Source organism: Chrysochloris asiatica, unplaced genomic scaffold, assembly GCF_000296735.1.
Source record: "Chrysochloris asiatica unplaced genomic scaffold, ChrAsi1.0 scaffold00008, whole genome shotgun sequence".
Lineage (NCBI taxonomy): Eukaryota > Metazoa > Chordata > Mammalia > Afrosoricida > Chrysochloridae > Chrysochloris > Chrysochloris asiatica.
Window position 1 is genome coordinate 447,473 of NW_006408526.1, and position 16,096 is coordinate 463,568.

The 16,096-nt window shown below is 38.7% G+C and overlaps 1 protein-coding gene across 1 annotated transcript in view; it reads left to right on the plus strand.

The window, feature by feature from the left end:
• LOC102827569 overlaps nt 1–16,096 on the plus strand; it is a 52,194-nt gene that overhangs the window by 21,524 nt on the left and 14,574 nt on the right. Inside the window, exon 3 of the mRNA XM_006833940.1 lies at nt 4,424–4,549. Within this exon, the coding sequence (XP_006834003.1) occupies nt 4,424–4,549 (126 nt within the window). The remainder of the gene's footprint in view (nt 1–4,423; nt 4,550–16,096) is intronic.

The window sequence follows — 16,096 nt, forward strand, 5'->3', positions numbered from 1 at the left end:
AGAAAGCCTCATCTTTCTCCCGCGGAGCAGCTGGTAGTTTCGAACCGCTGACCTTAAGGTTCGCAGCCCGATTCGTAACCATTACGCTACCAGAGCTCCTTTTAAACACAGTCTATTGGGAATAAACCTGTGCCTGTGCAAAACTGGAGCCCTAGTAGCAATATATATGTTTTTTTTTTTTTTGACTTACCGTCTTATTTACATCATAAACAGCTTAATGATGGAATGTCAGATAAACTGGCTAATGGAGGAGATTTATTGTTGTTAAGTGCTATCAAGTAAGTTCTGACTCATAGCGACCCTGTATAGGGTGTCCAAGGAGCAGCTGGTGGGTTTGAACTGCTGACATGGGGTTTTCAGTCCAGTGCTGATCCAGGAGATTAGAGACCTCAAACAAAGATCCATATGTACATGTTACTTATACTTGTAAAACTACTTTGCTACTTTCTTTTCTTTGATCTCTCTAATCTTATTAGAAAGAAGCTCCTATTCCTTCTTCTTCTCACTCCCACCCCCTTAAAAAAGAGCTCAAAATTGCAAATGGAAGGCAGGCAGTTGGGAGAGACAAGATAGAAGATGGCCAGGACTCAGTGAGGACAGCCATCTTGTTCTGTTTTCTTTATTTCGATTCATGTCACCATTAGGCAATGCAGGAAGCATTTTAGTCCTCAGAAATGGAGTCTTTAGTTGCTGCAGTTATTTCTTATGTGTTTATGAAGTCAGTATTTGGGGGGACATTCTATGTGGACAAATTCTTGTTTAGAGATCAAAAATAAATTTTGATACAGAAAAAAAAAAGAACAGCTTCAAGTTATCGAGTGCAAAGCACTTTACACCCACTTCATCCAAATGCTACCATGCTGTTGTTAAGTTGTTAAGTGTTGTTGAATCAGTTCTGACTCACAGGGCTCCCATATAGAGTTTCCAAGGAGTGGCTGGTGTATTTGAAACACAACAAACAAACAACAATCCCAGTTTCCATCAAGTCAAACCCATATCAAAGTAGAACTCTGCTCCATAAGGTTTTCAGTGGCTCATTTTTTGAAATTTTATCACCAGGCCTTTCTTATGAGGTGCCTTTGGGTGGACTTGAACCACCAACCTTTTGGTTAACAGCCAAACATGTTAACAGTGTGCACCTCTCAGAGACTCTAATAATCTTTTTTTAAAAAAATGTTTTATTGTGAATTATGTGATAGTTTACACGGGAGAACATTAGTATTACATTCATCCTATCGGTGTGGCACTGTGGGCTAATGCATCAGACTGCAAAGTCACTTGAACTGCAAGGTTGGTGGTTCAAGCTCACCAGTTGCTCCTTGGAAACCCTATACAGAGTCGCTATGGGTCGGAATTGACTCAACGGCACTTAACAACAACATATCGTTTCACTGACATGGTTACAATCCCCTCCATGCATCATCAACCAACCAAGGGGTATACCCTGCAAGTCTGCCCCCTGATCGTCAGCACACAGCCCCTGTCCCTCTCTAGGTCTAAAGTCCCCAGCCACTCCATATCTCCAAGTCATTGTCTCTGTCTCCATCTTTGGTATCACTGCTTCTCTGGGTAGGGGCCCACTCTCCGCTCATCTCCCTTGATGGTCCTAGGAACCTCTGCTTCTAGACTGCAAAGTCAGTCACTCCCCTCCTTTTACTACAAAACATCTGCTTTACATTTCCAACCCTCACAGTCAGTCCTGATAACAATTATTTACTATTGTATCACAAGATACCTATCCGCATCTCCTTTCATCAGCCCTGCCCTGAGAGATTGCATACTACTCAGTAGAGATTCTACCTTCCTCCACGCCCTCTGGATCTAGGCTCCCTCTTGAAAGTTTGTAAGCCAGTCACTTCTTACCTCTGTAGCCCCCTCTCCCCTATTTTGGGTAGCCAATGTCAAAGTTGCCCATCCCTGTCTACTCTGTGTATGGAGGGGATGGGAATGATCCTCTTTGTGAAGATTTGTTCCCTCTTTTGAGGTCAAGTTCATCAAATTGTATCAGATTATTCCTTTTTTCCTCTTCTTTCTTCTTCTAATTGAGCACTGATTATCCAGTCATTGAAGCCAGGACAAGTGGGTATTATCTGCAAGTGTGGGTGTTCTTATGCCTATGCCCTCTCTTCTTATCAGCTGGATGCTTCACTCTCCATTCTAGTCCTCTGTGGCTATGTCACTGACTCTGGGCCCAAGAGTCCCCAGGTCTTGCCACACTGCTTGCCAACCAGGTCTCCACCTGGGTTCACAGGAGTCTATTGAACATTGTAGGGCTTAGTTCACAACTTCTTTGCTGTTTTTCCCTCACTTCCCCTTATCGGTGATGAACGTGGTCACCAATCAGAGCATGTATTCCCATTGAGTCTTAGTCTTGGAAGGGTCTAATAATCTTTTAAGTTAGATAATTTCATTCCCATTTCAAATAGGAGAAAACTGAGATATAGTGTTATAACTTACCCAAGGTCATACAACTGGTAATTATTGTTATTACTAAGTGCCATGGAATAGATTTCTGTGTATAGGGTTTCCAAGGAGTGACTGTTTTTGTTGTTATGTGCCATCGAGTCGATTCCAACTCATAGTGACCCTATCAGGGTTTCTGAGGCTCTAAATCTTTATGGGAGCAGAAAGCCTCATCTTTCTCCCACGTAACAGCTAGTAGTTTCGAACTGCTGACCTTGAGGTTCACAGCCCAATTCGTAACCAGTATGCTACCAGAGCTCCTGGTAGGTTTAAACCACTGATCTTGCAGTTAGCAGTCCAGTGCTTATCCTACAGTGCCACACCAGGACTCCACAACCAGTAATAGTGCAGATCTCATCTGAACCCAAAGACTGTGCTCCTAATCATTCCACATTATGGAGGGATCAAATGTCAGCTTGGATCTACGGAGAAAACGAGTATTTGACATTAAAATGTTCAGCTTCAGCTCAGTGGAATCCAATGTTTCTAGAGCTATTGCGACAGGATGAACTCCTGAAACTATTGCCGGAGATAATCTTTCAACTTTAAACCTTAAATCAATATATTCTAAAGTATTTGAACCAAAAATAGCTTCTCTTAATTAGTAAAGTATACCTGCTTTGAGTATTGTAATTAAAAGAATTACCTATGTGAGATCACACTGACCATTGTTAGTTCTACAGGTTGGATGGAAAACTTACAGGGCAGTAGGTTTAGGTATTGGGGATGGGGAAGTTTGGAAAAGGATGGTAATAGAACTTGAAGAGTGTGACTAGTTTCACTGGATGATCCACAAAGAAATTGTTGAAATGAGATATTTTTGACTGTACATACTCTCTCTCTCTCTCTCTCTCTCTCACACACACACACACACACACACAAAGGGGGGAGGAGTCTTTGACAAAATTTGCAGCCTCAGAAATGGGGAAAACAACTCACAGCAATACCTTACCACTTTTCTTGACTTTAGCAGAAGTTTTGTGCACCAGATTACCAAATTTCTGCAACTACTTAATGACTGACTCTCAAAACCTAAATGCCTGGTTTTAGTTATGGGGGGGGGGGGGCGCTGTTGTTAGTAAGTGCTATCGAGTCAGTTCCAACTCATGGCTCGACTTCGTGTAGGGTTTCTAAGAATGACTGGTGGGTTTAAACTGCCTACCTTGAGGTTACCAGTCCAGTGCTTAACCTACAGCACCACACCAGGGCTCCATATGGTGACTGGTGGTGTGGCTGTGTGCTGTGGAGTCGGTTCCAACTCATAGCGACTCTCTATAAGGTTTCTGAGGCTTTAAATCTAGATGGGAACAGAAAGCCTCATCTTCCTCCCACAGAGCTACTGGTAGATTCAAACTGCTGATCAATATCTATTGAACAATCAATATCTAAAAATTTGTTTTGTATGTATCTGCAGATATTACTTTCCAAATATTTTGCTATATTGGTGCAAGTATGGGATCCAGTGATTTTGTTGTTTCCTTAAAGAGTGAATTAAATACCATCTAGTTCAAGGTTTTGTAAAATTTGAGGATTCATTGGATGAATTAATTTTGGTTCTATCCTTGGAAATATTCACAAACCTAAGAGTTAAGTCAGAATCAGAATCAGGAATGGTTGACTGAATGATGTCTATGCACTGCCTATTGTTTTCCCAATCCTGCTGTATTTTGTGATGGATGTTTCTATACTGACTTCTCATCTTATTTATTTGGGGACAAGTTAACTTATCTTAATAGCACTATAGAGATTTAATGTGTACATGGGGAAATTTTTAATTAATACACTGAAATAAAGGATTGAGCAAATGGTAAATAACTCAGATACCTGGGTTAATCAAACCAAATAAACTTCCTAAAGAATTGAGGGGGGGGGGATCACTAATTCAATAGTTTAAAAAGACTTTGTGCTAAATACAGAGTATGTTAATAATCATTATCTTGCTTTTTGAAATTATTAACAGTGGCCTTGGAAGGGGTTTGGAGCATTAAAAGGAATTTCCCAGTAGGCGGCTTGATGTCAGGAGAGCTCAGCAGAAACAGTTTACTGCCCCAAGCCAAGTACTATTCAAGGCACGGAGGATTGAGAAGTAAGACCCTCCTTTTCTTCATTTTCATCAAAGCCCCTCAGTTTTACTGTGCAAATAATAAAACTGGTATATTCTTAATATAAAATTCTCAATCAGAAGTCAATCATCCCACTAAGAAATCACCTATATGAGACAAACGGTAAACAATTACTTTAAAGCAAACACGAGAATGTAAAGGGGGCAGGGAAGCTAGATGAATGGAAACAAAACAACCAGAACTCAAATTGCAAGAATGTTCACACATTGGCATTAAAATGTAAAGAATGACCAGTGTCACTGAGCACTTCGTATAGAAATTGTTTAACAAGAACCTATATTGCTGAGTAAACCTTTCCCCCAAACATGCACACACATAGCATTATTAATAATAATAATTTGACTGCATAATAGTAAAAAAAAAAAAAAAAGGATTCAGTCATACTTTGACTTGTTCCTCTCAGGTTATTTTTTATTTAGCCACAGTCATTGTTGAAATAGCTCAAACAGTAACAGTTCAACTAATCAGTTTACTGAATGCAAGAGGAGTTCACACTCTGGGCTGTACTCATTACTTTTTCTTTAGATTTAATCTGCAAGAGATTTTCTAGCACAGACTTTGGCCTCTGTGGAGAGAAGTCCTGCATGTGTTTTCCTCTAGATGGGTGATCTTCGTTTAACAAGTGGAAATGAGGAAAGGAAGATGCAGGAATTAAAGAAAATCAAACAACTAGTTAGTTTGGCTTTATTAGTAGGCAAACGACCATCAAATTGGGCTTGGAGTTATGTTTCTCAACAGACATAATGTTTGGAACAGTGTACTTCTCAATCCTAACAGCATATTACACATAGTGTCTGCCAGGAACATGTATGGCAGAACTTGAGAAAAATAAGGAGTCTCAACATGGAAGCGCATGTAATGTCCAGGATGTCTCAAGACAGTCCCACCTAATTTGTCAGGTCTTTGTTGTACTGTGGTGGCTTGTGTGTTGCAGTGATGCTGGAAGCTATGCCACCGGTATTTTAAATACCAGCAGGGTCACCCATAGTGAACAGGTTTCATCTGAGCTTCCAGACTAAGACAGACTAGGAAGAATGAGAGGCAGGATACTTTTGAATGTTTAGTCTCTGAAAACCTTCTGGATAGTACTGGAACACTATAGGAAGCACCAGAATATTGAATGTTGAAATATGATGCATAGCATCAGAATACTGACTATTCAAACATGATGAATAGCACAAGAATATTATTAGATATAGTATAAGAAGATAAGTCCCTCAAGTTGGAAGGCACTCAAAATATGACTAGGGAAGAGCTGCCTCCTTAAAGTAGAGCTGACCATGACGATGCAAATGGAGTAAAGCTTTTAGGACGTTCATTTGGTGATAGGGCACAACTTAAAATGAGGAGAAACAGCTGTAACATCCATTAATAATCAGAACATGGAATGTCTGAAGTATGAATCAAGGAACATTGGAAGTTGTGAAAATGAAATTGAATGCATAAAGATCCTGAGCTCAAATGGCCTGGTATTGACCTTGGTAATCTGACAATCAAATGATTTACTATGCTGGGAATGACCTTTTGAAGAGGAATAGCATCACATTCATTATCAAAAAGAACATTTCATGACCTATCTTGAAGTATAGTGCTGTCTGTGATGGCATAATATCCATATGCCCACAACTAAAACCAGTGAATATCAGTATTCATATTTATGCATCCACCATTGATGAAATTGAAGAATTTCTGCAAACTGAAATTGATGAAACATGTAATCAAGATGTATTGATAATTACTGGTGTTTAGAATGCAAAAATTGGAAACAAAGAGAAAGAGTCAGTAGTTGTAAAATATGGCTTTGATGATAGAAATGATGCTGGAAATCGCATGTTAGAATTTTACAAAACCAATGACTTCATTGTAAGTACCTTTTTAAAACAACATAAAAGATGGAGTTCACTAGATGGAATGCACAGAAATCAAATTGACTGTATCTGTGGGAAGGAGTCCTGGTGTGGTGCTGTGGGTTAATGCACTAGTCTGCAAGCCATTTGAGCTGCAAGGTCAGCGGTTCAAGCTCACCAGCTGCTCCTTGGAAACCCTATACAGGGCCTCTATGGGTCAGAATCGACTCAACAGCACTTAACAACAACAACATGTATGTGGGAAGAATGAAATTGGCTATGTCTGTGAGAAGATAATAGTGGAAAAGCTTCAGATCATTAACCAAAGCAAGGCCAGCGGAACGCTGTAGAACAGACCATTAATTGCTCATACGCAAGATCAGGTTGAAGTTGAAAGAATTAAAACAAGTCTATAGGAGCCATTATATGACTTTAAATACATCCCACTTGAATTTAAAAATCATCTCAAGAACAGATTTGATGCATTCGACTGATAACTAGAATAATTGTGGGATGACACCAAGAACAGCATACAGAAAGAAAGCAAAAGGTCATTAAAAAGACAAGAAAGAAAGAAAAGACCAAAATAGATGTCAGAAGAGATTCTGAAACTTGCTTCGATCCATTATCAACACTCACAGACACAGCCATCAAGAAATCAAATGGCATACTACATTAGACAAATCTGCTGCCCAAGACCTCATTCAAGTGTAGCAAAGATGTCAGTTTGAGGACTAAAGTGTGCCTGACCCAAACCATGGTATTTTCAGTAGCCTCACATGCATGTGAAAGTTGAACAGTGAATAAGGAGACTATAGAAGAAGTAATGCATTTTAGTTATGATGTTGGAGATTTTTAAAATACCATAAACTTCGAGAAGAACAAATAAATCTGTGTTGGAAGAAGTACTGCCAGAATATTCCTTAGGATCCAGGGTGGCAAGACTGTGCCTCATACTTCAGACATATTATCAGAAGGGACCAGCCTCTGGAGAAGGACAACACACTTGGAGAAATGGAGGGTCAGCGAAAAAGAGAAAGACCCCCAATGAGCTAGATTGGAACAGTGGCAGCAGCAATGGCCTTAAGCCTAACAATGACTGTGAGGGTTGAGCAGGACCAAGCAGTGTGTCTTTCTGCTGTGCATAGGGGTCGCTGTGAGTTGGAACTGACTTGATGGCACCTAATAGCAACAACAGGAGCTCTGGTAGCGAGCGTAGTGGTTACGAATTGGGCTGTGAACCTTAGGGTCAGCAGTTCGAAACTACCAGCTATTCCGCAGGCAAAAGATGAGGCTTTCTGTTCCCGTACAGATTTACAGCCTCGGAAAACCCTGTCATTATGAGACTTCACGGCACATAACAACAACAACAACAGCAACAACATTTATAGTGGGTAAATCAATCAATCCAGGAAAACGCTCAAAGAAATTTATTTTAAAGATGAGAGATTTTCTAAATACCATATAGCAAGAATGATTTAAAGTATAAATTGCCTTCCTTTGAATGAACTAGAAGACACACATGTCTAATAAACTACCCAATTCATCAATTGTACATAGGTAAAAAATCCAGAATTTATGGAGCATTGAGATTTAATGAATGCCTGAAACTATTGCTTTGAGATTATCTTTAAAACTGAATCCAAAAGTATCTCTTGAAATCAGCTTTAAACCAAAGAACCGTTTAGTTAAGTGGTAAGGAACGTCTGCCTTGAGCATTGTGCTCTTTTAAAGAGCTATGTATATGAGATCAAAATGACAGCACAAATTAAAAGGTTAGCTAGGAAGCTTATAGCATAGTGAGTTTATGGCAAGGAGTTAGGAACAATTTGGAAAGGGATGGTGAGAATGGTTACATGACTTGAAGAATATAATAAATGCCATTGCATTGCACGTACAGAGATTGTTGAATTGGTTTGTTTTGCTGTGTATATTTTCAACCACAGTTTAAAAAAGGAATTTAAAAAATTAGATATTTTTCATTATCAATGATAAAGGGAACACACTAGGAAAACTCACAAAGCAGTTTCTTTTAAAAGATGAAAGGTTTTCTAAATACCACATTCCAAGAATGATTTGACAAATAACTTACCTTCTTTTGAATGAACCAGAAGACATACATGTCCAATAAATTATCCGATTTGTCAATAGTAGATAGATGTGACAGTGACACCACAGATAAATAAAATCCACAGATAACTTTTACAACTTGTCAGTGATAATTCATACACTGTAGAAAGCTCCATGACATTAGAAATTGTGTTTCTTTCATTGACTGCTGTGTGTCTGGCACTTAGATGGAGCCTGGCACAGCAGGTACTCCACTATTTGTCACAAGAATGACCAATGTATGAATGAATGAAGCAGGAAGTATATACTGAATGTCTATTATATGCTCAGAACCTTGTTGCTCACCTGCAAACATCTCACCTTTCCACAGAAGTACACGGCTTTCCCTACTTAAGATTGATAAATTAAACACTACAAACAAAAGAGAAAAAAGCAAGGCAAACTATTAACTTCAGGGTATGAATCATGAAATGTTGAATATCTTTCATAAACAGCTCTTAGAACTGGAACTTTCAAAGAGAAGTTTCCCATAGTTTACAGTGGGGTTGTCAGGAACTTCTCACACATATTAATACTTCTGCTAAATAATTCAGTTAAATCTCACTGCCATCTTTTTTTTCTTTCTCACTAGCAACATGGTAGTTTTGACTTTTCCCACAGCCAATACACATCATTTCAAATTGGTATTTAAATTTATTGTTGTCTAATTATAGTTTCCTGGGAGCACTGGTAGTGCTATAAGATAAGCACTGGACTACTAACCACAAGGTAGGCAGTTCAAGTCCACCAGACACTCAGAAGGAGAAAGATGAGGCTTTCTACTCCCGTAAAGATTCACAGCCTATTCACAGGCTTTCTACTCCCATAAAGGATTCACAGAATCCTATACAGGGTCTCTATGAGTTGGAATTGACTCAACGGCACCTAACAACAGCAACAATAGTAACTATAGTTCTAAATGCATTTCCACTAGTGTCTAAGAAACACATCCTTTCACTATCCTAACAAGTTTAATTCATTTGCTTTTTTCATTTCCTTTTTTTCTGTACCTTATAACAACAACAACAACAACAAAAATCGTTTACTCCAATGCTACTCATATTTTGTTGTTGTTGTTTTTAAGTGCCGTTGAGTTCGATCTGACCCATAGCAACCCTATATAGGATTTCCTTGAACTGTCGCCCTTGTGGTTCAAATTGACTTAGCAGTCCAATGCATTAACCCATAGCACCACACCAGGGACTCCACCCTATAAAACACAAGGGGATATGATTAATATTCATATTATGCCCCTGAAACTATTACCCTGACATAATGTTTAAGTCTTAACTGTGAACCCAAAAATATCCCCTAAAGTCTTCTTAGAGCAAACAGTGGCTTAGCCTAACTGTTAAAGAATGTCTGCCATGAGCACTGTGCTTTTTTTTAGATGTATTTAGAAGAAACTCTGGTAGCGTAGTAGTTACGAGAGTAGTTACGAGTCGGGCTGCCAATCTATAAGGTCAGCAGTTCGAAACTACCAGCAGTTCCATGGGAGAAAGATAAGGCGTTCTGCTCCCATAAAGATTTACAGCCTCGGAAACCCTGTACAGGGTCACTATGAGTCAGAACTGACTCCACGGTACTTAACAACAACAACAACAGATGAGATGAAACTGACAACAGTAACTTTAAGGAATAGATAGGAAATTTAGGGGTCGGTGAGTTTATGTTAATGGAGGAAGAACAATTCAAAAAGGGGAGGAGTGAGAATGGTTGTACAGTTTGAAGAACTGTAATAAGGGTCATGAATTGTATATGTATGTGGTGGTGCTAATCATGTGCTCTGAGCTGGTTCTGCCTCATAGCGACCCTGTACAGGGTTTCTGAGGCTGTAAATCTTTATGGGAGCTGAAAGCCTCATCTTTCTCCCACAGAAAGACTGGTAGTTTTGAACTGCTGATCTTGAGATTAGCTGCCTGACTCATAATGACTATGCTACCAGAGCTCCTTGAGTTGTATATGTAGAAAGTTTTAAAGTCACATGCCCAACAAAACAAAACAACTATAAATTATTGAACAATGAAACACAACAGTGGATTTGAAACAATGAAAATGTGGATGCTGATACAGTACATCCCAATGGGATCTGGGATTCTGCATTTCCAAGTAGCTCTTAGGTCAGGCAGATGCTATTTGTTGAGAAAGTATACACTGAGTTTTGGTTTCTCTCCAGTTATTTGGATTACATGGGTTTGGCTTCTCACATTTTGCTCTACCAAGTGGACTACTGTTCTGAAGATGAAATCAAATTTAGTTTAAGAAATGGGACTGGGATCAAAGAGCATTTCCCCAATGTAAAAGACTTATTCATTTGTTCATATATTTCTTAACTCTAGGATAAGATTAATACATTTTCCCATTAAGAAGAAACTACTTTATCCTGATGGCGGAAGAACAGAGAAGATGCTCACCCATGTTATATCGTTTAAGATGTGTAAAAAAATATAATTCCTGTGGTTGGTATGAAATCCTACCTATAAATTAATCCAAACTAATGGAAGATTTGGGGCTAATATTTGCTTCTGAAAACAATGAAACATTTTTTAATTGTTACAGTTGGAATAATTGGACTTCTAATTCAATGTATCTATTAAATTTTTTGAGCAATGGTGAAACAAAGTCATGCCTATTGAATCTTCACTTCATTATAATCTTAGATACAAGGAGCGCAATGACTCCGTAGGATAAACACTGGACTGGGAACCTCAAGGTCAGTAGTTCGAGCTCACCAACAGCTACTCAGGAGAGACACGAGGCTTTCTGCTCTCATAAAGATTTGCAGCCAGGGAAACTGTATACAAGGTAGTTATGAGTTGCAACCAACTCAATGGCACTTAACAACAACAACAATGCTTATAATACATACAAATCCTATCCTTTCACTATAGTTTATTATGCTCATTTATAAAAGTCAGAAATAAATCTAGGTATGTTGTTGTTAAGTGATATCAAGTCAGTTCAGACTCATAGAGACTCTGTAGGGTTTCTGGGGAGCAGCTAGTGGGTTTGAACTCTTGACCTTGTGGTTCATAGTCCAGTGCTGATCCTACAGGCCCACACCAGGTATCCAAATTTATGTATAGGTAAGGCGCTCTGGTAGCATAGTGGTTACGAATCAGGCTGCTAACTTCAAGGTCGGCAGTTCTAAACTACCAGTTGTTCTGCAGGAGAAAGGTGAAGCTTTCTGCTCCGGTAAAGATTTACAATCTTGGAAACCCTGTTCAGGGTCGCTATGAGTCGGAACTGACTCCACGGCATGTAACAACAACAACAAGGGCATATGAATGGCATAGGTGAAAAGTCTCTGATGCAGAGACAACCATTTTTATGCTCTTCATTTCTGTAGAATTGGTCCACTAAATAGTGGAGCCAGAAAAGTTACAAAAAGATTTTTATTTTTTAGAATATTTTAACTATATTTATTACTGGGCTTAAAAATTTTTTTGCAAAGAAAACCCCTATTCCTTTCCCCCATAATTATAAAATAATATATGTGTAATATAGAAAATCAGAAAATAAAGAAATTTAAAGGAAAAAAGTTCATCTGTAGTTCAATTCCCAGGAACAACCACTGATAACATACTGATAGTTTTAAAATTTACTTTTTCTATGCATGTTTTACTTTGTTTGTTTAAGGTCATACTGTATATATTTTTATTCTTCCTTTTAGGTATAACATTATATAATTTCCCATTCATTAAAATATTTTTACAAATTATGTAAAAATTATGTGTTTGTTCTAAGTTTACTCTTTTAGTGTTTGAGTATCAGACACTTGAGTTTTTCCGGTTTTTCATTTTATATATAAATGTGTTTTACTCAGCACCACTCTCCCTTTAAAAGTCCTTCTTCTTAGTATTCTCGGTCTATTATTACTCAATGGCACTTGACAACAAGAAAAACAACATCATATAATAAATCAAATCTGGTCACAAGGATTTATGACTGAGCATGTTCCTTCTCTGTTGTTTAGTGCCATCAATTCAAGTCCCATTCATAGCGACCCTTTTTATAGTTTCTTATGAACTTCTGACCTTGTGGTTACCAGTCCAGTGTTTATCCTATAGTGCCAAACCAGGACTCGCTACTTAAAAATACTTCTACTGTGTTCCATGAAGAGTAATGAAAACGTTTGGAACTTGGATAGTGTTGATGGCTATTCAACCTGAAGCATAATGTCACTGAATTGTATACATAAAAAACGTTGAAATGGCAAAAGGTTTGTGGTTTATATTTCACCACTAATAACAAATTTCAGCCTTACAGGTTAAAAAAATTAAATATTTTTTACTGAAAACCAGTAAATATTATCTTTAGTGGAAATCCAAATGTTCTTGGATTTGACAAACAAATTTCCATGTAGCTAATGTGTGGTTCTGTGGGTTAATGTGCCAGACTGCACAGCCATTTGAACTGCAAGGTCGGTGGTTCAAGCTCACCAGCTGCTCCTCAGAAACCCTATACAGGGTCGCTATGGGTTGGAACTGACTCGATGGCACTTAATAACAACAACAGTGCTCAGTAGATCAGAAACTGCATATAAACCAATTCCAGTCACCACCATGTTTACAGAAGTTTGTCATCACTGTCTACTTCAAAAAAACGTTTTGAGCCAGTGACTAAAATGGGAGGATTACGTCTTTAAAAACATTGGGCAGGAGACATAATGCCTAAACTCCCTAGGTTTGGGAAAAGATATTTGTATTTCTATATATCTAGAATCTTAACTCTCTGAAAGTCCTTTCCTTCAGCTTTTCCTTCAGTTAGAATGTACATTAGGATGTCACACATGAAGTCCTTTTTTTCAGCCAGTAGAAATGATATCCTGTTCTCACTTGAGTATCTAGTATGACTTTATGAACACATGGTCTCAGGAATTTCCTTTCTCATGCCCACCTGCTCCTGTCCAATAAACAAGCTCTTTCCTGTTTATTCTCAGCTCTCCTCCCAAGACTGAGGGCCCCACATCAGGATCTCCCTTTCTTACCAGCGGCTAATGAAGGCCTCTTTACTTCCTTGCAAGGAGCCCTGGTGGTACAATCGTTAAGTGCTCAGCTGCTAACAGAAAGGTTAGCAACAGTTGATGTGCAGATGAATGATGTGGCAGTCAGCATCTATAAAAATTACAGCCTTCTTTGGCTTGGAAATCCTAGGGTGTGTCCTACTTGGTCTTACACGGTCACTCTGATCTGGAATCAAATCAACTTTATGACAACGGGTTTGATTTTCTCCTTCCTTGCTAGGAGTCCTTACTTCACCTGGGAGGCTCTGATTCCACATCCTGTTCTTCATTGCCCTGTTGCACATCTTTCTACTTAAATTCATGTGCAGAGTTATTCCTGCCTGCCAACATTATTTATCATTGTGAATAACTGAAACTACCTAAATGCAGAATGTGGGGGATGATTTTAAATATTACTATATAATAAACCCTATACAGGATCATCATGAGTTGGAACCGACTCAATGGCACTTAACAACAATAATGGTATAATAAAAGAAGCCCTACTGTGGGCTGTAGGATAAACACTGGACTGCCAACCACAAGGTTGGTGGTTCAAACACACCAGTTGCTCTTGGAAGCTGTCTGCAGGGTTGATGTAAGTTGGACTGACTCCACAACACTTAATAATAACAACAATATAAAAAAATACAATGCAATTATCAAAGTCATACTTTCAATGTGCACTTAAAGGCATGAGACAATGCTAATAATATAAAGAGGAAAAGTGAAATACAAATACTATTATAATATAATCCTGGGAGCACAGGGGCTCATGTGATAAACACTGAACTGCGAATCACAAGGTCCGCGGTTCTATCCCTCCAGCCACTCCAAGGGAGAAAGACAAGACTTAAAGCCTCGGAAACCCTATGCAGACTTGCTATGAGTCGGAACTGACTCAATGCCATTTAACAACAACAACAATGTAATCTTAGTTTATACATACTGTGTATTCATTAAATACCAAAATATAAACAGTGGTTGTCTTGGGGTGTGGGTGTGGGTGGAGGGAGAACTATCACAGGTAATCTTCATTTTCTTCTTTCTAATTTTCTGTATTTTCATATAGTGAATATGTTTCTGGGATATGATTCTGGGATAATACAATAAATGTTATGAAAAATACTTCACTGTACCAAGGTATTTTTATAGCTTTTATTTCTTAACAAGTTTCGATTAATTTTAATCTTTATTTTCTTACCTACTGATGTCCTTCTCTTCTTAATTTCTGTCTACTTTCAAAAAAAGATTTATGGCTTCTTAATAGGATTTTTCTAACAATCAAATTTTCGATCTGGTATGCGCTATAGGATAAGTATTAGACTGCAAGGTATGTTGTTATAGGTATGTTGTTAAGTGCCATTGAGTCAGTTCCAACTCATACTGATCCTGTTTAGGCTTTCCAAAGAGTGGTTAACAATCCAGTGCTTATCCTTAGCTATACCAGTACTCCCAATTTTTTAAAGGCTTATGTAAAAGGACATATCAAAGAAGAATTGTTGTTGTTGTCAGGTGCCATCGAGTCGGAACCGACTCATAGCGACCCCATGCACAGCAAAATGAAACAATGTCTGATCCTGGGCCAACCTCACTACCGCTGCCACACTTGACGCCATCAATGATGCCACCTGGCTGATCCATCTCATTGGGGGTCTTCCTCTTTTTCTCTGACCCTCCACCTTACCCAGCATGACATCCGTCTCCAGCGACTGTTCCCTCCAGACAATATGTCCAAAGTATGAGAGACGAAGTTTAGCCATCTTGGCCTCCAAAGAGCACTCTGGCTGCACCGCCTCCAAAACAGATCTATTGTTTTTTTTTGGCTGTCCATGGCACTTTTAGTATTCTCCTCCAACACAACTCAAAGGCATCAATTCTTCTACGATCTTCCTTATTCACTGTCCAGCATTCGCATCCATATGAGGTTATTGAAAATACCATGGCTTGGGTCAGGCACACCTTAGTCCTCAAGGTGACATCTTTGCTCTTCAACACTTTAAAAAGTTCCTGTGCAGCAGATTTGCCTAATGCAATACATCCTCTGATCTCTTGATTGCTGCTTCCGTGAATGTTAATAGTTGATCCAAGAAGAATGAGTCCTTGACAGCTTCAATCTTTTCTCTGTTGATAAGAATGTTGTTTATTGGTCCTGTTGTGAAGAAGAATGGATAATAGTTAATTAGAAAATACATTACTTTACTCAATCAAGGGTCAAATTTCCAGACCAAAGTACCCAGTGAAAAAGTGTTATTTAACATTGGCAAATATAAAGTTTTACTTTTAAGCTATAAAATTGGAGATCAGATTTCCCTAATTTTTGCTGTTGTTAGGTGTTGACGTGATGGTTCTAACTCATAGTGACACTATTTAGGGTTTCTGAGGAGCAGCTGGTGGGTTTGAACCACTGATGTTGCAGTTAGTTACCAATCCAGTGCTTATCCTACTGCACCACACCAAGACTCTGTCTTCCCTCTGTTGTTGTTAGATGCCACAGTGACCTTATGTCGGGGTTTTCCCTCGACATAGTTGTCACGAGTGTTTGGTTC